The sequence below is a fragment of the Accipiter gentilis genome, chromosome 6 (genome assembly GCF_929443795.1).
Source record: "Accipiter gentilis chromosome 6, bAccGen1.1, whole genome shotgun sequence".
NCBI classification, from domain to species: Eukaryota; Metazoa; Chordata; class Aves; order Accipitriformes; family Accipitridae; genus Astur; species Astur gentilis.
In genome coordinates this window covers 15,271,241-15,296,243 of record NC_064885.1, presented here as the reverse complement: position 1 = coordinate 15,296,243, position 25,003 = coordinate 15,271,241, and the positions used below count along the sequence as shown (strand labels likewise).

The window sequence follows — 25,003 nt, the reverse complement described above, 5'->3', positions numbered from 1 at the left end:
GGGTGACTAATTTTTAAGAGCAGGCAGGCTGGCTTTCTTCTGCCATCACAAGCTGTGAAGGGTATGAGCTGAGCGCTTCTTGGTGGCTTATAAGCACTATGTGGTTGCTGTTGGTGGAGGGAGGTGGTTTTCTGAGTGGCAAAGGAGTGTTTTTGCCGTGCTTGCATGTGTGCAACACGCAGGGCTGCTGGCACTCATTGGCTGGACGAAGTTTCCAGCCCTGCTAGTAAATCTGCCCTGGATATACAGCCTTGCCAAAAATCAGGAGGAGAAGGGGAAAAAGAACAGAAGGGAAGCTGCAAAGAGCCTGATTGCTGTGGGTGACTGGGAGCCAGGGGTTGCATCCCAGCAGGATGCTCTGGTCCCCTTGCACTAGCTGAGCGGCTCCGGTCCAGCCCAGGTCAGGGTCGCAGGAGGGATGTGCTGGGGAGCTCTCTTTGGTGCTACAGCTCCACTTCTCCCTTACAAATTCTGCTGTCCCAGCACAGCATGGCCACTGAAGTTCATACCCCTTAGACCCCAGGGCCAGGAAAGCTCTGGGGGATCCTTCCAACCTGAGGTGGGTCATCCCAATCCTGGGGGCACCTGACGGTGCTCCTGTACCCCTCAAGGCATCCTCCTGGGGACAGGTTGAAGGGACAAGCAGAGAGTCTGATGGATCAGCAAATCTCCCTGCCTGCTTGATCTCTAATGGGGAGCTAGGCAGGCATCTGAACTTGTCAGGCAGCTGGTTCAAGATGTGGGGTGTTATTTGGGCTGTGTTTGTGTAGGAGGCCCTGTTGCTGCCTTCCTTGAAAGTATTCAGAGCGTCAATGCCACTCCAGCAAAGAAGTTCTTTGCTATAGGTCAAAGAACAGTAAAGTAGCCTCCATAAGCACAGTTCTAGATTCAGAGGGAAAAGGCTTAATATGCTGCAGACCACCCCCCAAAAGGTGTAAACGGTCTGCCTTTTGGCACCCGCTTTGCTCAGTCCCACCCATCTCTTGTGACCCTCACAGAGCAGTGGGGCTCACATTTGGCTGTCTGAAGGACCTCGCGCTGCAAACTCCCGTGGGCCTGCACCTTTGAAAATACAGCCCTAGCAACTTGTTCAGCCTTATCTCAGCACACCAGGAATGCAAACACCAGAGCTCGTGGAGAGTAATCCATGAGATTGCTCCAAGCCCTGGCAGGACAGAAGATAGTGGAGAGGCAGTGCAGCTCCTCTGGCACAGGCAAAGGGCTCTCCACCAGCTGTGGATACCTTCCAGTGTGGTTCAGCTTGGCTTTGCTTCCCAACAGACTGCATGCTTTGCTGCTTTTTGCAGCCAAGAGGTGAGTTTTGCTTTATCTCTAAACATGTCAGGTTGTAGAATCAGAAAGCAGGTGAGAAGCCATGCGGTAAGAAGCCCCTTCGTTTGCATGCATTGCTGGAGGTCGGAACGGCTGCATTAATTACAGTCTGCAATAAATATGATATATTCTTCTACAGGTTTTCCATTTGAAAGAGGTTTCCAAATGTGCCTGGTGTTAAATCTGTAAGGAAGTTGGCTTTGAAGTGTACACATGTGCGCTGACTTGATTGTAGCTGTAATTTACTCGAGCAGATTCTGTAAAGACATGAAAATATACCGGTGTAGGCTCAAGCTATGCTGTGTGTGTTACAAACAGTGACTGCCTCGGGGTTATTCCCTGCTGGGAGAAATAAGGACAGTCACCCAGTTGGATGGGTGCAGACCCAAATGCAAAACCTACTGGTTCTCAGAGGAAAGCCACAGCGTTGGGGATAGACAAAAGGATGGGATTCTCTCTTTTTAATCCCAAGGGATGCCCAGGAGCCATAGGAATGTGGATTCAATGACAGAAGAGTTTGGCATTGCCAGAGGACTGTGATATGTATATTATTTATCTGCGGTGCATAAATTGTAATTTGTAATGCAGGTGACTCGCTTCAGACAGTCTAAAAGTCAAAGCAGATTTGAACTAAAGGGCTGTGCCAACTGAAAGCTGCAGGTGCTGTTCTTTTTTTTTTATTCTAAAAAAAACCTTTTGGCAATTGAGGGGAAGACTTAGTCCCCGTGCAAGCTGAGCCCATGTCCCAAGTCCCTGTGGGGATGGTTGTGCCCCATGGGCTGCCCTGGGAGGGGACCTCTTGGGCCAGGCGGCCACTAGCCTGGACCAAAGGACCAGGACCCCACCGTTTGTCCAGTCAGGCTGTGATGTGCAGGGGGGGGGGGGGTGTGGCTGCCAGCCCTCCAGCAGGCTGATTTACTCCCTTCGGTGGCGTTTGCTGAAAAATCCCGCTGTACCTTCCCACAGCACGTGTCTCATGGACACCTTGGAGGAATTATCATGCAGCAGTAACAGTGCTGTAGTGCACTGGCATTCGTAGTAATCTCTCTTGTAGTCTCCCACCTGTTTTCATCCTACACTTGAAATACTGAAATTGCCCCGAGAAAAGAAATATCTTTACAAGATGGGCCATCAAGCCAGCATGCTGTCTGCTGCATCCAGAAAAGCAACCCACTCAGCAGGGTAATCTATTCAATGGCTGGGATTTATTTTTAACATTTGGTTCTGCAGTCCTTTTAACTTGAGCAGGGAAGTGAACATTTTGATAACAGCAGCCTCCAGGTCAAATGTGATGAGAATTCATAACTTGCCACATAGGGGTTTTCGAAAAGCAACCAAGCAAAACAATTTCCCAGAATGAGACGATGAAGATTCACATTTCTCTTCACAATGTTGTACACAGAGCTGGTATCTGCTAGAGTGTCTACTTATTCTCTCCCCGCAATTTGCAAATAAAATGCCTCCTGGACTATTTTAAATTTGAACAACTATTGCGAGCACAGCTTTGCTAGGCTGCTCATAAAGACCCGAGACATCGGATCTTTAGGCTGTCAAAGAAGAAATATTAATCTGGTAATGGGAATGTCCTAATGGTCCCATTTCTAATCAAAGTAAAGCCTGGGTTTTCTGCTCCAAGCAAACATTGCCTAGAGAGTGGCATCAAGATTTAAAAATTGCAAGGAACAGAAGTAGGGAGCTCAGTCCCTGGACTGCACTGGAGCAGCAGCACGGGAACAGCAGCAGGCATGGTTTAGGTCAGAGCTGGGACTGGGAAGAAGAAAAAAAAAAAAAAAAAGCCTGAAAATCTAGCCAAGCTGAGATGGGTGAGAGAACTGCTAGAGGGCAACTTTTTCTTTCTGTTTTATTTTCAAATGGCTGGAGGAAGTCAGAAGCATGTGTCTGAGAAAGAGGCAGAAGGGGAACGTGGAGGGAAATTTTGTAGTTCAAGTAATGTAGTTTATTTTATTCTGGCTTATGCTGCTGTTTCCTGCGCCGTCTCGTGCTGGGCTCAGCAGTGGATGTTCGTGCTGCACCTGAGCATTGCTGGGCCTGTGGTGCTCTGCAGCACAGGCTGCTTTATCTGCAGGCTTGGGAACAACTTGTTTCCAAACCGCTTGTATTTGCTCTCCATTCCCTGTGTTCTGTCCAAATTTGATATCTGCAGGGAGGTCCTGGGAGTGGGGTGCTGCCTCTCACAGCAGGGGCTCCTCTGCAGAGAGCTGTGGCAATAAGAGAAAGTGGGAAAACAATGGGGAAAAATAATTTAAAAAGCAGCATTGCCTCCTCTGCAGGCTGCTTTCTCCAGCAGATCATACCCACAGCCACACTGGTGCCTGATGTTGTCACCCACTTCACCCCTGGCATCTTCTCTCATGCAGTCCTGGGAACCCGGGGTGTAACGAGGGACTCTGCAGCGGCAACGGAAAACAACAAAATCTGCTATGCAGCATGGAAAGCTGTACTGATGGGAACAGTCATTGCTTTAATATTTAATTCGATGAGATCTAGCTCTGAGAAATGGATCAGGAGCTGCCACAGCTTCAAGCGTGTGCTCGGCGCTTGCAGGGGAATTTCCACGGGGTTTGCTATGCTGCGGACTTATCTATATTCTGGCTGGCTGACGTGGTAATGTGTCTCATTAATTATCTGAACACACAGAGCTGTGTTTCCTCCCATTCCCTTTAATTAATCAAGCTTTAAATACTTCCAGGGGTCACTTGGACATTGGGTTGTCATTGAAAGTGTCTCCCCTCTGTTGGACCCTAGATCATGATCTCTGCAAAGCAAATGTGGGTTGCTCAGATGCAATCAGGTGGCATTTCAGGAGGGAATTTCCTTACGTCATGAGCCTGTCAAACAGTGCAATGCAGATAAGATTCAGTCCTGCCTCTTACCAGCAGGAACTCCCCAATGCTGTACAGGCTTGTGTTGTGGTGAAATTGGGAATGAGGAGCTGGGCCAGGCTGATGTAGGCATGAGATGGGTCTCACCTAAAACCTGTCCCTTCTTTGTCCTTTTAGGTGGGTCCTATTGGCTCCAAACCATTTCTGGGGCTGAGATTCAGCCTGCAGCAGAGCCAGTTTTCCTCTGTGCGTCTTCTCCTGCCTTCAGAAATCCCTTTGCATGCTCCAGACAGCTTGGGAGTCTTCACCAGGGAGCTGGGCTTTAAGGGAGCCTGGTTGCCACCATAATGGCAAAAAACCAAGCTGGAAACGTGGATTTGTCAGAACTATAATCCAGGTAGGTCCTAGTTCCTTGCTTGTACAAAACCATCTGCTTTCTATCCTTACATCTGCCTCTCTCTGGTCCTTCTGCAGCCCCCATCCCTGTAGGACCTGAGTCCCTCAGGGCCTTCAGGGCTGAAGTGTCAGCAGAAGGGCCAGACTGGGAAAAAGGCTTTGGTGCCTACATGCTAATATTGTAGATACGCCTGACACATCCCAAACTGTAATCATGACCTTCCCCTCACTGGCACCCACAGCCCCCTTGGCCACCTAATTCCACCAGCACATTTTGCTCCTGAAATCCCCTGGACATCTCCTGCTTGGGGACAAGCATGTGTTGGCATGATGCTGCAGTGCTTGGGAACAGTTTGCTACACCAGCCTGCCCCAGGGATGGGCTTGGGGGTCCTTCTCCTGGCATGGGGCGAGGTGATCCTTCTCACCTTGCTCTCCCTGCTTTCTCCCTTGGTCCTTCCCTCTCTGTCAACCCAATGAACTGTGTAGCTGTGCCATGAGACATAGCTGCATGTCCCTTCTCCAAGACCTCTCCTGGTCCCCCCTGCCTGGCTGGGGGTGAAGATGTGGGACCCCAGCACTTCACCCCACAGGGCAGAGCCCTCTGCACCATCAGACATTTCTCCAGGCTTGTTCTGGGGAAAAGGTATAAGCTTCACCAAACTACCTTTATACGGTGGGGCGAAGGCATGAGCTTCACCAAACTGCCTTCATGCTACGCTGTCCAAAGCCAAGTCCCACCATTTCTCAGTCCTGCTAAGTAATAACACTGGCATATATTTTTGCTGTTCCTTGTCTGTCTTTAGCATCCATGTCTGAGACATGACCCCAAAGGCCCAGGGAAAGCAAGAATGTTGAAGAAAATCCAGATATGTCTCTGCTTCTTCTTTGTCTTGGGCATTTTATACGAGATCTCCCTGCTGTCCGGCTGCTTCTTCTCCTATATGCCTATGTCTAAGCACTTCCTGACACCTGAGCAGGTCTTGAACCTTGGCAAAAGCATCATCTTTCTGGAGACAACGGAGCGCCTAGAGCCACCTCCGCTGGTGTCTTGCTCTGTGGAGTCTGCAGCCAGGATTTACCAGGACCGGCCCATCATCCTCTTCATGAAGGGACTTACGAATGACACGGTGTTGGACTTGAACTCCAGCTATACAGCCTTCTCGCTTTTGTCTTCTATGAAGAATGTCTTCATTTTTCCTCTCCAGATGGAAACTGTCTTCCAGGAGACCCCTCTGCTCCAGTGGTACAACAAGGTGAGCATTATAATAAGGGGGAAATAGGAAAACACTTATAAGTAGGGAGAAAAAATGGTCTGAAGTAGGCTTAAAATGAATGGAGGAATGCAGGACTGGCTGTGTGAAATTAGTGATTTTTTATTTATTTATTTATTTATGTGTTCAGAATAGATTCATTTTTGCTATGTTTTGCAGTGTATTCATCTATCTGTTTGTTGAACACATGATCAGCATTTCGCCCCCTATCTGGAGAATCAGATTTTTTGGCAAACAAAACATTAGTAAAAATAGATTGCATACATGTTTTGATAAAAAAAATGCTTAATAATCTTTCTCAACAGAAGCTGGTTGAACAAAATGTGCTGCCTGAGTCATCTGAGCACTTGTTAATGCTGCCACGCACCCGACAGAGCCCACAGTAGATAAGATGTGGGAGAGATTTCAGTTTTTGCAATAGCAATATGCAAAACCAAGGTGGGATCTTGTGAGCCCCACCCTGGAAATAAATTCCTGGAAAACTGCTTGCAAGTAGCTTTTGTCAAATTTGTTTGGCTCCATCTCTGTGCAGGGCAGGCATATTTCCTCCAAATTCTTCCTTCTCCTGAGAAAAAATTACTCCAAATACCAACAGTGCCAATGAAAACCCTCCAGCCTGTTTCCAAGTGCTGGGAGTGATCAGGGCGTGTGTTAAGTGGGTTGTCTCCCACTGAAATAGCAGGCAATGGTTCGTGGTATCATTGATTTAACATTGTAGGTTCCATCAAAACACCCATGAAATGTTCCTGTTAATTTATATTAACAAAGCATTGCTCTGCACTTGCCCCCTTATTTTATTCCAATAAAATTCAATGATGGAGGAGGAAAAGGTGGTCAGTGACATTTGCAGGTGTGCAGGTGCAGTTTTATGGTGGCACTTGCATCCAGTGGATGGATGTAGTCCATTCTCTGCTGGTGGCATCACTGTCTTGCTTTTCAAACTCTGCAGGTAGTCCCCAAGCAGGAGAAGAACTGGGTCCACGTCAGTTCTGATGCCAGCAGACTGGCGCTCATTTGGAAGTATGGGGGCATCTACATGGACACAGATGTCATCTCCATCAGGCCCATCCCTGAGGAAAGCTTCTTAGCAGCGCAGAAGTCACAGTTCTCCAGCAATGGGATCTTTGGCTTCCCTGCCCACCACAAATTTATTTGGGACTGCATGGAGAACTTTGTTCTCAAGTACAATGGGAACATCTGGGGGAACCAGGGGCCCTTTTTAATGACAAGGATGCTCAAAGCCATCTGCAATCTCACAGATTTCAAAGGCACCGAGGACCACAGCTGCCAGAACATCTCCTTCCTCAATCCCCAGCGTTTCTACCCCATACCGTACCCAGCCTGGGGCCAGTACTACGAGGTCTGGGAGAAAAACCCCAATTTCAACCACTCCTACGCACTGCACTTGTGGAACTTCATGAACCACAACCGGAAAGCCGTGGTCGCGGGCAGCAACACACTGGCTGAAAAACTGTACAAAGCCTACTGCCCCACCACGTACAAGGACCTGATCCAAAATGCAGAGCTGAGGGGTTTCACATCCTCTGGGGGTGCTGCATGACGTGGTGTAAGGAGGAAGGGGGTGATCCTTCCGGCCCTCCCCGTCCTGGGGCCAAAAGACAGTCACCACTGGTGTCAGTAGCTGGCTTTGTAGGAGAAAGACAGACCTTTTCATAACCACCATCCCTACTCCCTTGGGATGCTAAGAGGCATATGCAGAATGGCGGTGGGTATCCATCAGACGTAGCCTCCAGTGACACTAAGGACACCTTTGCCTCAGTTCTGTTTCCGTATAGGTGCTCATGAACTAAACCTTCCTGAATTGAATGGACTTACAGGCCTTACTAGTGAGCTTTTCCAAGGGAAAAGTTCCTAAAGAGGTGCATGGCCTCCTGGGAGAAATTTCATCTCTGCAACTCTTGACACTATTGGCAGCTACCCATGTCAGAAAAGTTGCAAACACGACAGGCTTTGGACTGGGCTGAAGCCTCTGAGGCAAGTGTAATGCAAATGTATGGCAGAGGATGGATGACAGTAATTGCTAATGAAGAGAAGCCTAAACCACTGTCTTTTCATTAATCTGTGTTTTTCTCACATGAACTTTACACCCTACGTTTTTGAGAGGGACCTTACCGGTGCAAGTGAAAATAAAATGGTTAATAAATGCCCACTCCTCTAAGCTTGCTTTCCCCTGCACCCCCCTGGATAATGAGTCCCATTTTTCAAATGTTTGTCCTCCTGCACTTTTACTTTTGCTCCTTCCAGGAAGGGGCTGCATTGAGGTCAGTTCTGGCTGCAGAGTCACATCTCCCCCTGGAAAGGAGATGCTGAGCCACCAAGGAAGGATAGAGATGGCCCTCCAAGGCTCCCAAATCCCTTTGAAATAAGTGGAGTTCAACTACCCTGGAAATGAGGTGCAGCAGCTCTGGTCACCCTTGTCCAGTTGTGTGAAAATCCCCATTTAACCCCAACAGGGCACCCAATGACTTTTTTTTCTGCCGGAGAGCAATGCATCCCCTTGCATTTACTTTTTTCCCCAGGGTAATGCCAATTCATCCAACCCCCTGAAAAGAAGCCCAGCTTGCAAATCTCTTCTGAGTCTGTCCGAACATCTGTTTTTAACTTGGAAGCAGAAAGGCAGGGGTGGATTGGTCACCCATTCATCGAATGTTTGCCATCTGCACAATGCTATCTTCTGTAAACACAGCAGCTAATGAGCATGCTGCAATCGCCAGCCCAGTTTCTGCAGCTAGAAATCACAGCAGGATTAATCAGGAGAAGAAAGCCCTCTGCACACAGGGTTTACGTGTGCTTCGTGCTGCGTTCGGACACAGGGCTCGAGTCTCCTTCCAGCCCCATGTTCCCCCGCCCAGTAACTGCTAAAGTCAGTCGAGCTGCACCAGTGTAAGGGCAGGCGGTGCCAAGCCAAGCGCTGAAGGTTGTGAAAGCAGCAACGTGGCATGGGGCAATATTTTGCCATTCCCTTTCCCAGGATGAAACTATCATGGCTCAGCCTGGGACCATGAGTTTCACACCCTGGTGCCCTCCCAGCTTTGCTCCCTGCTCCATTACAGTGGGGTTTGCCTGCCGACAGTGTCAGGAGGTGCTTTTCCTCCATGAGTTTGACTTTCCTGGGCTGAGGGGACATAGGGGAGGAGTGTAGAGTCACAGCTCAGGAAGTCCTCCCTGTTTCCCACACAGCTTCAGACAGCCTCCGGCTGCTCCCAGCCACCTCTCACTGCCCACATTCATCGTTCATTGTTCATCACTCCGCTCCCATCCCCTCTCTTCAGTTTCTCTCTCTGTCTCTGGCAACAAGTGAGTATTTGCCTTTTTCTGCTCTGTGGCTCAACTTTCCAGGCTTGCCTCTCTGGGAAATGGCTGTGTCCGTGGAAGGGAGGGACGGGGCTGGGGGACAGGCAGAGACTTGTCCCACTCGAGCTCCCTTTGCAGATGAGCTCAGGCACGAAAAATTTCCAAGGCTCTGCTGTGTTAGGTAGCGGCTCCTCTGCAGATGAGGTCCAACCCCTGCTTTGTTCTCCTGCCTGTTGTTTACTGTCAGGACTTTTAGCAAAGCAGGGCTGATGGCAGCAAGCACAGCTGACTTCAACAAAGATCCTGCATGAGGGCTTTCTCCTGCAGCTGCCTGAGCAAGCCACTGCTGCTTGGCATGAGTCCCAGGACATCACATTTTGGTTAGAGGAGAAGCCAAGAAAGGGAAGGAGGTGATGGCTGCTTTTGGGAAGGGTCCGGAGAAGGTGGGGATGCTGCTTGAGCAGGTCATGAGCAGAGTCTGGGACTCCTGACACCTCTCTGCTTCATGGTAAGGCATTTCCCAAAGTTTGCAGGCTCCTGGGTCGGCAGGGGAGCAGAAGGATGCTGGCACCTGGAGCACCCGTAGACTTTGCAGGGAGTGAAGAAGCCTTGAGGAGTTCAGGAAGGTGAGGAGGGCCCCAGGGTGGCAGTGGTGAAGGGTGGAGGAGAAGGAAACAAAGACAGGTTTCCCTGCCAAAGGCTGAGGATTGCAGAGGAAAGGACTGTGCAACAGCCTGACCCAGCAACCGTGAGCTGAGACAGCTAACACACCATCTGCCAGCCTGGAAAATGAAAGTCCGATCACGCTTTCTGAGACCCGGCTCTACCAGCACTTTGGCAGGGCTGGTTTTTGCACAGTGGAGTGGAAACAGTGCTGGTGACCACCTTCAGCTCTGTGCTCTGCTGGGTGGTACTAGCTGCTACCTCTGCAATGGATCTGCACCCCTGAAGGCCGATGTCCTCATCACCCAGTGGGCAAAATCGCAGTCCTAGTGAAGGAATACCACCATTTCCCTTGTAGATGATAAAGATGGTTTTTGCCAGCAGGCCCCATCGCGTCAGCTGATGTTGCATTACATTGCAGCATGAAAGTCAAAATACTTTCACTGCTTTACACCAGCTGAGGACCCCTCCTAGGCAAATGCAAGTAAGAACTGAAGAGAAGAAATAAATCTTCAGAGCTGGGTTCCCTGGTTGCCTAATGTGGTGGTTTTACTGTACCAACATCCTGCTGAAGCTATGGTTGCACTGTCTGAGACCTTATCTATAGCTTTTGTAAGAAAGCTAGGGGAAAACCCAGCAGACTCCAGCACCCACAAGCATGCCTGAAGCAGGCGATGGGGCAATCGCAGCCATGCTGCTAAACAGCAGGTCAGCATTGATGGCCAGGTGAAACACGGCTGGCTTTGTTGCCTGAAGACCTTGTTAATATTAACGAGATTGCGCAACACAGCCTACCCCTGGGGTATGCAGTAGATCATTAGGGGATTTTTAATTAGTGGTCCCTGCAAAGCCCTCGTCTTTAGCAGTGGTTAATTCATGCAACAACACTTCGCCTGTGGGGACTATGCACCATTACCCAACAGTTCTACATAACACGCAGCTGTGAGGCAGGGCTATATTTACACCTGTATGTACACATATGTACATATATATATATGTATGCATGTATCTATATATGTAAACTTCACTTCGTCTGGTGCAATGAATTGGGTTGTTTGACATTGCAGTGCTGCTAACAGTATATGTATCACAGCATCGATAACGATCTTTGCTGGCCATACAAGCCTGGAAGGGAAGGGGCTTGCTGATCTGGTGTTTTTACATAGGCACCAAAAAAAATTAAAAAATGAGCAAACCCTAGAAGAAAACTACGATTAACAACATCACACTGATCCATAGCCATTCCCAGAGGCTTTCATGCCTTGTGTGCACCAGTGTGTGACCTCTTCCTAGGTTAGCTGCAGCCCTGAAACAAAGCTTTCCTGTCTCCTGCCATATGGAGGCAGTGGAGTGAGAGAGAGAAGGGTGAGAAAGAAGAAAGGGTCAGGTAAAACCGGTGTAGAGCTAAAAAGTGCTTAAAAGAGCCAGTCCGGTCAATCCAGACTGGTTCAGAGCAGTTGTTGACCTCTAGTATTTACATGCAACAGGGAGAGGCCCAGGTGGGAGTTGGGACTACAGGCAAAAAGGTATTTAGGTGCCTGACAAGCTGACTAAGCAGGCTAGAGAAAGGCAGAGATAGACATGTGAAGGGGCTTATGCAGGGCAGGAGGAGACTCTCTGAGAGCAAGAGAGGGCTTTGCAGAGTTTGCAATAGATTTGAATGCTGCTGAGCTGGATGGAGAGCAAACCAGCCTTGCAAGGACACAAGAAGCACCATGCAGATGAAGCAACCCTGGCAGTGAAGGTAACAGAGACCCTGGGGTAGGCGTGGAAGAACAGTCCCAGCAGATGGAAAATGCTAACCGGCTTGCAGACGTCACCGGCTGCAGTATCAGCATTGACTGGCTCCACCCTGTGCAACCTCATATAACTCCTGGGAAACCCTGTGATTGCTCTAGCATAAAAAAAAAAAAGATAAGAACAGGATCATTTTATGCCAGGGCATGTGCAGGCACCACGAAAAGTGTCTCTGCTAGGCTCTCAGTTGGAAAACCCTGCATGCAGGGCTGGCTCAGCCTGGCAGCTCCTTGCCCTCGCTCTGCCCTGCTCATGCCACCATCACCTGGTGTGTTTGGTGGGACTGAGCCTTGGAGAAATGCAAGTGGGAGCCTTGGAGCCTCCCACCTGCAAACAACATTTTGGGGATGGAAATTAGGGCAAAAAAGCTGATTTTGGCACTCTTTCTGCTGCAAACAGGCAGTGATAACCATCACCCCCTCTTCCTCTCAGTTAGCAGAGGAGAGCCTAGGAAAGCTTGGCTTTCTTGCATCATGCATGCAGTTAATCAGTGTCTCCCTGGGTTTCCTGACCCTGTTTGGCCTCGTGTGGTGAGCACAGAAGTAGCTGCAGGCAGTGGGCAGGAGGCACAGGCGTGTGCAGGGCAGTGGGCTGGCTGGGCCTCCTGTTACCACCGTACACAGCACACCCAGCAACACACCAACACCGCTCTGGCTGCTCTGCTCCCCGTCCTGGGGTGCTCAGCCTGTGTGGGGAGTTGCACCTGCATCCAAACCTATGGTAAGTGGCCTTTCAGCAAAGAGCATTTTTAAAAAGTGAAGTATCTTAGAAGTGGCAGGTGGGTGTAGCAAAAGGAAAATTGTAATGTGGGGCAGCAGCAAATCCCTAGCTAGAGACTAAGAACAATATAGGTCTTTCACAGATTTAAAACTATGTATTTTAACTATATTTGTTTAATTATTGTTTAGGACACAGTTAGGAAAATGAGCAAACACTGCTTCTGGAAGTGATCTAGATTTAGGTCAGAGCAGGTCACCACAGAAGGCAGCAGACTGTTGTGGTATTAAAGTGTGTCCAGTGTTTACTGTGTACTGTTTTCAAAACAGGCTAATTCTGTTTCCCTAAAACAGGTCACTCAGGAGGGATTTGTAAGTTCATTCAGAATGAGTTATTGTGAAGAGTTCCAAAGCGATACTTTTAGAAATCTCTCTTACCAAGAGCAGATGGTGAACAAACTGGCAGAATTTTTTTTGCAGGATTTGGCAAAGCGGTAGATAGCAGTTCTGGATGGGGAGGGAAAAGGAAGGGGTCTTTTTGTTCGCTTCCACATAAGAAGCTCTGACCCACTCCCTGATGCCTGCAGTGTGTGCAGGCTGGTGGGGGCTGCAGTGGAGTCGGAGGATGGCTGCAGGGTCAGCCCTAACACATTCCTTTTGCCTTTCAGCACTTTTCTGCAGACTTCTACCACGCACTGCACCAGCCCATGCCTGGGGCTGCGGGGATGCCAGGAGCATCCCCAGGACTCACCATCCCAGTGGACGTCCCCCCCTTCCACTTCCAGCCCCGCCGGGTCAGCGTGGACTGGCGTCGCTTAAGTACCATCGATGTGGACCGGGTGGCCCGGGAGGTGGACGTGGCTGCGCTCCAGGAGCACATCGCCGGTGTCACCTTCTGCAACCTGGATGGGGAGCAGTGCCCCCACTGCAGGCAGCCGGCAGACCCCGTCCTGCTGAAGGTGCTTAGGATGGCTCAGCTGAGCATTGAGTACCTGCTGCACTGCCAGGAGTGCCTGGGGACCAGCCTGGCCATGCACGCCCAGTGCCTGCAAGTTGCCCATGCCAAGCTGGCTTGCACTCAGCAGCAGGCTGCAGAACAGGCAACCCAGCTCCGGGGGGCAAAGGAGGAAAGCAGGAGGTGGAAGAAGCTGATTGCCATGCAGCAGCTCCTCCTGCAAGCTGGCCCCAACACCTACTGCAAGGTGCGTGGTGGAAAGGTGTAAGGGGTGTAAAGCGCATCCCTGTGCAGGATGCTCTTTGCTGCATCCTGCCTTTGTAGCCCGTTGTGGTTATACCTTGGCCCCAGAAAATTTGCTGGCCAGCCCTGCTGCTTTCCCTGGCACTGGTTTGTCACCTTCATGGATATGGGAAAGTCCTTGCCAGCCCAGAGGGAAGCTCCCTTTTTTGGGGAGGTGCCAACTGCGGGTAGTCAGAGCTGCACGGAATGTGGGAGAAGGTGCTGTAAAGGGCTGTCAGAGGAGATCTCATGAGATTCCTATGTCCAGGGGGATATCTCATGCCAGGGAGACTTTAAGCATCCTCCAGACGAGTGAAAGATTTCTGGATGCTCCTGGATTTGGTGTTGATTTCCGCCCTCCTCCCCGCCCAAGCTTTTCCCACCCTTTCAGCAGGAAGCCTGCTGGCTGTGCCTTTTTCCCTGCTTCTTCCCCATTGCCAAATCAACCCTCTGGCATACTCCTGGAGAGTGAAAGTCACCCAAAACAGATGATTTGGGTTCATACAGCCCAGTCATCACTGCAAGCGCAGCTCTCCTTTCCTCCACAGCCAGACCAGGACCTCACTGATGCTTTGGCCACCTTACTGCACTGCTTTGTTGGGGAAAGCAGAATTTTTTTTCCCCAAGCGGCATCCCTGCACCATCTTGGCTTCTGCCTTCTCCTTACCTCTAAAGGGGTTATCCTTTGGCTTTAGACAGAAGAAACTCCTAGTACCCTCCATCTACATATCTCCGACACAACAGCTACATCTCTTGAGGTCTCCCCTTTTGCTCTGAAGCAGCAAAACTTTGTCTGCCTTGCAGGGGACATGGGGAGTGCCCCTTTCTGGAGATCCCAGTCCCTCTGCTGACTTTTCCTCCCTCTCCAGTGCCACCTCTGCGATAAAGCCTTCATGAAGGACACCTTCTTGCAAGCCCACGTGCAGCGCCGGCACGCAGAGGCCACTGAGGCGGGTGAGCACTGGGACAGTTTCTTCCTTTGCTTTCCTAGACAGATTTTTCTCCCATTGGATGTAGATGCTGGAAACCAGAATGACCATAGGAGGTTAAAACCAACTTATTGTAACTCCTTTCTTCTTCTGCATTTCTGTGAATATTGACTGAATGCTTTCTGCTTGCTGGCTTTCCCTCAAGCACAGGTAGGACATGCAGTCGAATACAAGACTGCATGTGCATTTACAGCTCGTCTCTGTGCCTCAGTTTCCCTAAGGATCTTCTCCATCCAAAGATTCCATGGGACCTTGGGGATGGAGCTACGCTGGGGAGTTTGGGAGGGTGTTTTGCTAGAGTGGGAGAGGGGTTCACCTTTTCCATGCCTCTTTTTTGGCAAGGAATTGATGCTCCTTTGCAAAATGCTTTGAAAGCTGCAGGTGTAACATGCTGTGTCAGAGCTGTGGAGCCTCGTTACAGCTTCACCTACACTGGGCACTTGAATCTGGCAGGTAAAAAAGCTGCTTTTGTTGTTTGCCAGTGGGTGGAAACCCCAGCCCGGGGCTGATGCAGTGCAACAGTTTGAGGTTTGCTCCGGAGACACCTTGCCCAGTGCAGCCTGAAATGTCCAAGCAGGGCACTTTGGCTACTGGAGAGAGCAAGCCCAGTGCAAAGCCACTCTGCTCCACAAGCCACTAATCTCTCCAAGTTTACAAAAATAAAAAATAAAATAATAAAAAAAAAAATCAGGGGCCACATGGCCACCTTTGTCATGGTTTTTCCTGCAGCTCAGCTACCTGCTTCTCCACCCTGAAACCCTACAGAGTTTTTGCTCGATGCTTTAGTAGGATTCTCCACCCCACCCAAATCAAAATCCCGGTAGGAGCTGGCAGATCGCTCCCTTGCTCACAGTGCCTCTATTTCCCTGAGCTTTGCAGAGAGGCAGAAGATGAAGCAGGTGGAGCAAATGGAGGCAGAGGTGGAGGAGCTGAAGGCGAAACTGCAGGAGACGCAGCAGCAGCTGAAAGCGGAGAGGGAAGCGGAGAAGCTGCACTGGGAGCAGGTACAGGAGGAGGACACTGCTGCCGTTTTGGAAAAAATGGGGGAGGAGAAGTGATGAAACACAGGGTGTTTTTAAAGCACAGGTGAAAAAGGCACTGAAAAATATTTTATGGTGGGTCTTGTGTTTATTTCTTTGGAAACTTTGCCCCCAAAAATTCCCACGGGAAATGTCATGTGGAAATACGGACTGTGTAAGTGTGCCTGCCCAGGAGGGTGTGCTGCCCTGACGTCCCCATGGTGTGCAGGCAGGCTCTGAGCAGCAATGGGTGTAATGAGAGTGTTGGTGCTCATCCCACTGGTGCCAGGGCAGAAGCCTTGGTTCTTCTGCTCTGCAGCTAAGACATCTCCTGCCCCGATTTTTCCACTCCTTTTAGGAAATGGAGAGAGCTCGCCAGCGAGAAGAGGAGGGTAGGAGAGATTTGGAAAGGTGGAAAGAGGAGGAGAGGACGAAGCTGCATGAAGAGATAGATGGCCTGAGGCAGCTCTTCCTTGCAGCGTTCAAGGATGTGTCCAGCAGGAGCATTGCCGTGGAGGGGGTGAGCAAGCACCCAGCGTGCTCCTCAATGCAGGCGAGGGGACATCCAAGCCTGCTGCTTCACCTGGTCCAGGTGGCGTCACAGGTTCACAGCCCAAAGAGGCCTCATTTCTTTGCTCCTGGGGCATGCAAACTTTTTGGGGTTGGAAGAAGTGGCCGGCCAAGGTTGGGCTCCCCAGGAGGAAAGCAGAGTCTCCTGTGGGACACACAGCTCCTTCTTCTCCCCACTCCAGATACTGCAGGAACTTCAGGCCAGGAAGGCGGTGATGTCCAACCTGGGCACCCTGCGGGACGATGACACCAAGGAGGCACAGTGGCAGGCACCAAGCCGGGCAGAGCTGTGGGGTGAGCGGGAGAGGATGGCAGTGCAGGTGAGCATTGCGGTACCCATGTCCTTACTCCTACTGTGCATCCCAAGAGGTGCATTTGGATGGAGATGGACCCACATCCATGCATCTCTGTGTGCATCTGCTTTGTGGATGTCTGATCTCAGCTCAGGTTCAGGTAGCAATGGGCTCCTGCTGGTATAGAGCACTGACAGTCTGAGTCCAGAAGTGGGACCTGGAGGGTGCAGAGGGCATGTCACAGTCCCAGGTCAGCCCTGCTTGCTGCAGGGAAACCCATCTTCACCGGAACACTGCATAAAGTCACCATATGGAAAAAACACTTAAATAAACAAAAGTTATTTACCTGTGCATCAACCTCCTTCTCAACATCTAAAAACATCTGAAGAAGGCTTTACCATGCCTGGTACCTCTGAACATGGAGTGAGTTGGGAACAGCACTGCTGTTACGGTGCCATCTGTCCTTTGGGACCCAAAGGGAAGCTGAATTTCTCTGAGCACAGATGCAATCAGGTGCCCATGCCCACAAGAAGCCCCCAGCCTGCAAACTGAGGAAGGCAATGCCTGTGTGTTTAATATGGCAGAGGGCAGAGCAGAGGCAGGTGCTGAAGGACCTGTGGAGGGAGAACCGGGCACAGGAGGTCCAGGTAGGTGCCAGATGTCCTTGGCAGCTCCCAGGCACCTCGCTCAGAAAAGGCTTTGTTTCCTTTATGGTTCAAAGCCCAGAGATGTTAGGTCTCTTCAGAAGAACCAGGGATGACCTTTCTGTCCAGCAAGTGGTATGTGGAAAGAGCAGGGCTACACTTTAAATGGGCTGTGGCTGGACTTCAAAGCCCAGGGCAACAGAGTATAGCTATGATATTATCAAGGGGAAAGAATAAAGGAAACGGTGTGACCAAAGCTGTGTCCTACCACAGCCGATGAGAAGACGTGAGCTTGCCACCAGCATACTTTGATGCTGGCCGTACACCTTCTGCAAGGCCAGATCTGCCCTTTGGAGGATGTGTCAATGATGAATAAAAATCCAGAGAGCTGCCCTTGCTGGTGAAGGGAAGAGGTGGCACAAAACCCATTTTTACCATGTTCAAGTCATCTTGTTCCTTTATTGCCCCTTTCAGTTGAAGAAAGACAACAAGACACTCCGTACCACCCCATCCCAGGACCAGGGGGCAGTTATGGACCGTGCCCCTCAGCAGATGGATGCCCTCAGCACCCGTCTTGGGGAGCAGCCCAAGGTCACAAACTCCCAGGAGAAGGCGGCAAGTGAAATAAAAAAAGAAAAGAGGCCTCGGTTCATCAAGAGGGTTTAAGCAGATGTTTAACTCTAAGCAGCCTTAAAATTTGTGCTGAGTTAAGACTAAGCCTAATTTCAAGCCCATTCTATAATGCTTTGCTACATTCGGTTCTTTTTTTGCACTCATTAAACAAGAAGCATTACATGAATATTGTTGGCATGAACCATGCCCACTGGGGTGTAGATCACCAGAGCAACACTTGGCATTACAATTTGGAGCATCTTTTACTTGTTGCCTAGATCCATGAATAGCATGTGGGGTATAACAGGATGTCATCTGATGTGCTAGTGATCATGTTATGGAAAGGAAAGCCCCTAAGCTGACCCCTTACAGGTATGGTCTGCATAAGGGAAATAGCTCTTGTGGAGTGTATGTGCCCACTTTAGGCTCTTGCTATTTTCTGCTCCTTTTTTGAATGCATTTAATAATAACACTCTGCAGAGAGAGGAAAATTTACCCAAAATTATAGACAAAGAAATGATCTTTGAATGATGCCCAGTCTATTTCTTTACAGATCAAGCTCCTCTCTACAAGCAAACCTGAAGGTAGTGATTGCATTTTTAAAGTGAATCAATTTGGGTCTGGATAAATTTTTCATAGCTAAAAGCCCTTCAGACCACAGTGTCTTCTCTGTGTCCCTCTACAAAAGTGTGCCATGGAGTCCTCTCCAGGGAGCTGGCTATATGTCCTCTCACACGAAGCCATGGAGTGGACACCTTGCAGTCCCTTACTATCTGCTGCAACAGCTATGGTAGCTGGCACAAAACTAACTTGTCTCTTGGGTGGGTTTTGCATTGTAGCCATACCCCAAAGGAATGAGATTTCAATCAGCAAATGGATGAACTTGCCTCCTCCAAAATGATGCCAGTGGTTATTTGCATAAAAATAAGGAGCTGAGGCATGCTGTGGTTTCTTCTTTACAGTCTGGGTTTTCTATAATCAAGTGCCAGGGAAAGAAAGTGGGGGTTTCTCAGCTCCCTAATGCCTGCAGCACAGCCGAAGACCCAGCCAGGTGCTGCTGTTCAGAAAACAAAAAAGGCCATAAAACAGGGATGGCTATTAGCAAATACCCAAGGGGTACATTGTTGACCCCAGCCCTGAGGGGCAGCAGATGTTTTCCCACTGACACCCTCCAGCTGGTGGCCTTGGCGGGGTTTCCCTTGGGGATGTTCTCCAAGGGCTGGTGCCAGAGCTGGGCCAGCCTTGGATGCCCATAGGGACCGATGTGTCCATTTCCATACTTTCCCTATAGGGAAACCAGGTGGTGATCAGCACTTGCTTTTGCACTGGGGCCTCATCTCCTCTTTGACCCTCACAGGCTCCTTTCTTCCCTGCAGTGACCTGGGAGGTAACCAAAGTGGTGGCCGATGAAGAGTCATCAGGTAGGTACTGGTGTTGGGAGCATCCCTATCCCGAGAGCACAAGATGAAGCTGGCGTTTGGCTTGGGGTGTTGTGTGGTGAGGACGAGGGGGTGCTGGGCAAAGCTGGCAGTTGATGAGGTGGTAGGCTGGGGGCAGAGGGGCTGAGCTCGCTGGCCCCTCTCGGCTGTGCAGAGCGTGACAGCACCATGACCAGCCCTGCTGCCAACCCCTCACCCAGGAAAGCTGTCCCAGGCAGCTGCTGGTCTGATTTTGGAGTAGTTGTGGGCAGGAGTTAATCAAATTAGAGGAAGTTGCCCCTTCATAGAGGGATGTAGTCTGCTGAGAGCAACCAGTTGCTTGCTCTGGGACTGGTGGGACCCATGTCCTCAAAGAGGAGAAGGGTCCCACCAGCCCCCTCCCCAGGGCACAGCCCATGCATCGCTGCACTGGTACCAGCACACACCTTTACTCCAGACAGGGAGGAGGCTGCCCTGGGTGGGAAGCAGAGGCTGCTGGAAGCCCTGCGGAGAAACCCAAACCTCCTGAAGCAGTTTCGCCCCATCCTGGAGGAAGTGCTGGAGAAAAAGCTGGAGAGCATGGGGGTCAAGAGGGTAAGTCTGTCCTTTCAGTGCCAGGATTTGCAATGCCAGTGCTGAGCCTGTGCAGGGACAAAAAGACTGCTCTGAACTGATTCTTTTTTGGGGGGGAGCAACCAAAACACTAACAGGCAGTAAAAAAGAAAATTTAAAAAATCCCCATCTGGAGCAATCACACTCAGAGGTAAATGGGAAGGTGGAGGCAGAATCACACAGCACAGGGAATAAACTGCCATGCTCCCATCTCTGAGGGTTGTTAGTATCTCTCTGGCAAATCTTTCTCACAAGCAGCCTTTCATATGCTAAATTACCCAGGGCTCCCTCTCTTCTAGGGAAGGAGGGTGTTTGAGGGCACAGCAGCCCCTGTCACGGGGATTTCAAGGGGACTTTCACTGTCCAAGTCTTTTTCATGACAAGCATGTTAAACAGTACCTCCTCCACGTCTTCCCGAGCTCCCGGCAATGCAACACCACCACCTAGCACCTTGCAGAGCTGGTGCAAGGGCAGTGAGCAGGCAGGCAGCGGGCATTTCTGAGCAAGGCAGCATTTCCATTTTGGGTCCTGAAAGCACAAAGAGAAAGCAATGACTGAACGACTTCTCGTGCGATTGTTTCCTGGAGGTGCTTTTAAGGAGCACTCCTGGATTCAGTTCACATAGGCTGGAGCCCTGGCATGTCCCCCCTTTCCCCGGCATGTTATTCGGGAACACTGAGGTGGTGTCAAAAGCAGTAGAGGTGCCCAAAGCTGGACCCACAGGTGTACATCCCCCTTCACACTTCCCTTCTCATAATATTACATTGCTACAAGCCCAGCATATTCATGGTCGCAAAACCTCCTCGAGCTGTAAATACCTCCCAAGAGAAAATGCTGCGCTTACCCTGTAGCCTAGAAAATGTCCCAAACAGCTGAGATTTACTCTTCAGCAGTCATTTACCAAAGCAGATGAGGGCTTTGCAAATGTGGGCTGTTTGCATGGGATACCTTGTGCTGGGGAAACGATGGGTGTCAGGGCTGGTGTTGGCTTCCTTGGGGTTTGGACAGGGCTTGGAGCTTGCAGGATGCTCTTGAGATATGGGTAATGCTGTCGAGGGCTTGTTTCACCAGCTGGTGCTGCGGGAGGACGATATCAGGCTCCTCAGCTGCCCCCTACTTTAGGTTGTGAAGGGAATCTCCACTCGGACCTACAAAAGCCTCGAGGCTCTGGTCAGGCTTCAGCAGCAACAGAAGGCTGAGAAATTTCCCGGTCTCCTCCACCTGAGGGACGAGTTGGTCCGAGCAGTGATGGGGAAAGTCAGGCGATGCAAGAAGCTCAGCAGTGCTTTGCCTCGACAGCTCTCCGTCATCCCAGGTGAAGTGACCCCCTGTCCTCTCTAGATACCAGCCACGGGGACCTGTGGCCACCCACTTGCGGCCACGGGATGCTGTCCCCTCTCCCAGTGGGGCAACAAGACAGAGAAGGGCAGGAAAGGTCATTTAGGGTGTTGCACATATCTGCAATTGCTCTCTGCATATTGACCTCAACATGGGTTGGCCTGACATATTCAGGAAAAAAATCAGCTGTCCCCAAAAGCCCCAGGAGAGTGAAATACAAGTCTGGCAGTGCTTGCAAATCCCCTTTTCCCCCTTTTTCTACATAATCCCATGTCAGGTGGGCCATGTGGCATCCCCAAGGACAGCCCATGGGACTACCAGGAGGTGGGTGGTGATTCTCCTTGCTCTCAATATTGCCTTCCAGCTCAAAGCCGAAAGACCCCCAGGTCCCTTTGTGGGTCACAGCCCATGACGATACCAGCTGCAGCAGAGCCTGAAGCTTTTGTGATCCCCCAGCCTGCTCCTTGGAGCAGAGCGTGCTCCACCCGCAGCACCCCGAGGACTCTCTGGGGCACCCTGCGGACCTCCAAAGCTGGCAGCCCCCACCAAGGAATTGTACCATGGAGGAGGTGAGTCCCATTGCCTCTTTTCGGTCTCCAGGCAGGTGGGCAGTGCCCAAGACCCTCAGGCACAACGTGGCCCAAAGTATACTGAGTGCTGCCCAAACACAAGCACCTTTGGAAATTGCCGAGTGGTGTATATTGTGGCAACCAGAGGGGTTTGTTTAGAAAAGGAGTTTCCTGGGGTCTCCCTGCCCGTATGGGCTAACTCAAACAACTCAGCAAAGTCAGACCTGAAGGTCTGTGCCCGCCATGTGGTGCTGGAGACAAATATGGGGCATTTCCCACTGGTGTTTGGCTCCCTCTTCCCCTCCCAGCACCTTTGCAAGGGGCTGAAGGAGTTCTTTTGGGGTTTTGGAGCAAAAGTAGTAAAGCTGTAAAATAAAAGCTTGGAGAAACTGTGCAGACCATGAAGAGAAGAAACAAGGCAGAGAGGGTATGAGATGGCAGCAGAGAGGAAGAGGAGCTCACCTGTGACCAAGAGCAGGTGAGGAAAAGGAGTTACTTGTTTGCTCCAGGAGCAAGAAGAAGCCAGATCTAGGTTTTAAACTCGAGCAAAGCAATACCGAACGCAGGCAAGGTATGGGTGTGAGTATTTGTTGGAGTTGCTCGCAGCAAGGTGTTTGCAGTTGGTTGGTGTGATGGATCTGTCCCTGTCCATGGGGGATGAATGGCTTCTCCATGGGCTGCCCTGCTCAGGGCTGGATCATGGCTCAGGGCATCACAGGATTTCCTTGCATCTGCTTTGGGAGTGGGGAAGGGGGAGGCCACAGCAAACCCCATGCCTGACCCATTTCTCTGTGCACCAGCTCAGAAGTGATGCTGCGGGGGAAGCAGCCCACCCTGTCCCCCGTGAGACTCAGCCCTAAGCGAGAGCCAGCGCTCCCTGCAACGGTGCTGGGGGATGAGACCGACTCCGACAGGTCAGACCAGGACTTGCTGGAGGAAACAGCTGGTTCAGGTACCGCCTGTTCATGTAGCAACCGCTGTGGGTCAGCAAGGTGGTGGGGACAGTCCTGGTTAGCACCATCAGCGCCTCTGTGTCACCTTCTTCCTGGCACTGAAGTGTGACAAGTCTTACCCCACCATCCCCCACATCCAGCCAGGCAATGGGGCACTGGTGGCTTTATCCAACGGCAACTTGTGTGCCCAACCCTGCCAGGGTATTTTCCTAGGGTGCAATAAATCCTGTAGCTCTTTCTTTGCATGGGGGGAAACCAGACTGTCTAGAGGATGCAGGGAACCCCACAGGACCCAAAGGGCTGTCAAACACAAGGAGTAAAGCTTGTTTTGACTGTTGGCTACATGCTGTAAAACCTGATGTGAACTATGTGTCGGGATGATGTGGGGACTGCGCCATGGCCCCTCACAGAGTTGGGGGACAGTGGGAGGCACCTCTCACCTATGCATTAACTGCAGACAGCAGCAGGTACTCCTTGCACGTGGCTGTGGTGTGTCCCAGTCCAAAAAAGAGCTGTCGGTGCTGTGTCACGCATGGCTAGCCCGGGCTGCATGTGCAGGTGGAGGTTTCGTCCAGCATCCTTGCATGCACTGGAGCGTTACCCACCCAGCACTTGCTCAGGGCAGGGGGACAGAAACCCCCATGGTTTATCTTATGCACAAAACATTTGCTTCCTGAAACAGCTCTGTTGGAATGAGTCCAGTCAGTGCTAGTGAGTTTAAGCTATTTAGAAACCAACTCATGCTGGGGTGGTTGGTGGTCTCCTCCCTTCTTACCCAGCTGTGCCATCACTGTGCCTTGGGGCTCCCTGTTTAACCTGCTCTGCCCTGCACAGGGACAGCCGCATCCACAGTAGTGAGGTTCTTGGAGAGATGCCTGGATGCGGTGGCACAGAGCCCACCTGGAAGGGTGAAACTCTTCCCAGCTGTGAGCTTGGCATCACCCAAAACCAGCCAGCCCAAGAAACTCCAGGTATCTTGTGCAAATAGCCACAGGGATATTTTCTGACATGATTTCCATTTAAAAAACCAGCATGTCATACCCTCTTCTCAGCTCCTACCCATCAGCACGGCCTCAGGACACAGTCTGTGCACAGGGAGGTCAAACTTACAGCAACAGAGACTTGGGCCCTTCATCCAGTTGCAGATATCTGTCCTTCCCCTAATGTTTGTCCATTCATCCTCTTTGGGGAAAAAAACCATCAGTATTCGTGCAATTGGGAGCAAAACAGTAAGCACCAGAGAATCAAATTGAGAAAAAGTCTCTGGAACAAATCCAGAGATAATTGGAGTGATGCAGTGGCAAAATTATTAAATTACTAAAACAGGACTTAAACATAACCTCAATTTATGGGGGAGAGCTGATGTAATTAAAGTGGTGGCAGTGTCAGAATCAAATTGCTTTTTTAGAAAAAATTTTTTAAAAGATTTTACCTAAGGAAGGCCTGGTACAAATAGTGGGAAGATTTTATAAATTTTTTTTTGTTTTTTTTCCTTATTGCAATGACAATGAAATTCTAGGCCATCTGGCATCATCTGGCAAAGGAAAAAAAAAAAAAAAAAAGGAAAAAAAAATTTAAGCATGAGGTTTATGGGACAACTTGCAAGCCATGGAAATAGAGGAAGGGTCTCCTGTGTGGTGTCCTGATGCAACCATGTTTGGGCCCTCTTTGCTCTAATTTTTGCATCAGCCTGATGGGGAGGAAATCCCTGTTGATTTGTAGCAGGGGCACAGAGGGCAAATGTGGGTTGTGGGTCCAGCCGTGCTGCTCCCCTTCACCCTCTCTGTGCTCATCTCCAGTCTGCAGGTGACAGCAGTGACGTGGAGACCTCCTCCCTGGAGGACCTGGCTGAGCCACCACTGATGCTCAGGGGACCACCTCAGTCCCCAGGGCCCCGGGCAGCTGGGCTGCAAGGGGACAGACCCATGGCGGTGACAGGGAAGTGACAGTCCTCTGCCAGCAGCCACTGGATGGTGCCACAAGACCAGAAATGGGCAGCAGCCGTTCTGCAGCCTCCCCAGGGCTGCTCCTGGGCTCTGGGGACCCCCCTTTTTGGGAAGACCCCATTACTGGGGCTCTCCCAGACAGCACAGGGGTGTTGGGTCCTCCCTGGCCAGCCGCTGGGGTTCGCACCAAGGAGGAGAAATGCTGCGGGGTCTGAAAAGGAGTGATTGCTGATCTCCCTTCATCACGCACGGGAGCAACAACACAGTGTCAGAAGGTCCCATCAGCTTTTGGACCCCCAGCAGCTCTCCCTGGGCTTTGCATCCCACAGGCTGGGGCCAGCTCTCCACACCGGCCACAGCCTGGCACCTTTGTGTGGCTCTTTTATTCTTTAAGCAGTCCAGAAAACAATCGGGGAGGGGAGAAAGCAGCTTTCCTTCTTGTTGTGTCTCTCTTTGCCAGTGCTCCCA

At 50.7% G+C, this 25,003-nt stretch overlaps 2 protein-coding genes across 2 annotated transcripts; both read left to right on the top strand.

The window, feature by feature from the left end:
• Positions 1–4,360: 4,360 nt before the first annotated feature.
• A4GNT (alpha-1,4-N-acetylglucosaminyltransferase) lies at positions 4,361–7,405 on the top strand. Its single transcript, XM_049802468.1, has 3 exons — positions 4,361–4,572; positions 5,377–5,826; positions 6,794–7,405. The coding sequence occupies exons 1-3, from the start codon at positions 4,456–4,458 to the stop codon at positions 7,403–7,405; spliced, it is 1,179 nt and encodes a 392-aa protein (XP_049658425.1). The 5' UTR covers positions 4,361–4,455.
• A 5,655-nt stretch (positions 7,406–13,060) lies between these two features.
• Positions 13,061–24,535, top strand: DZIP1L (DAZ interacting zinc finger protein 1 like). Its single transcript, XM_049802466.1, is given in 14 exon segments — positions 13,061–13,537; positions 14,442–14,526; positions 15,441–15,565; positions 15,939–16,100; positions 16,333–16,470; positions 17,562–17,702; positions 18,253–18,283; positions 19,076–19,124; positions 19,579–19,711; positions 20,852–21,044; positions 22,437–22,588; positions 22,694–22,790; positions 23,424–23,560; positions 24,389–24,535. Coding segments are annotated over 14 exon segments (2,067 nt in total).
• Positions 24,536–25,003: the final 468 nt, after the last annotated feature.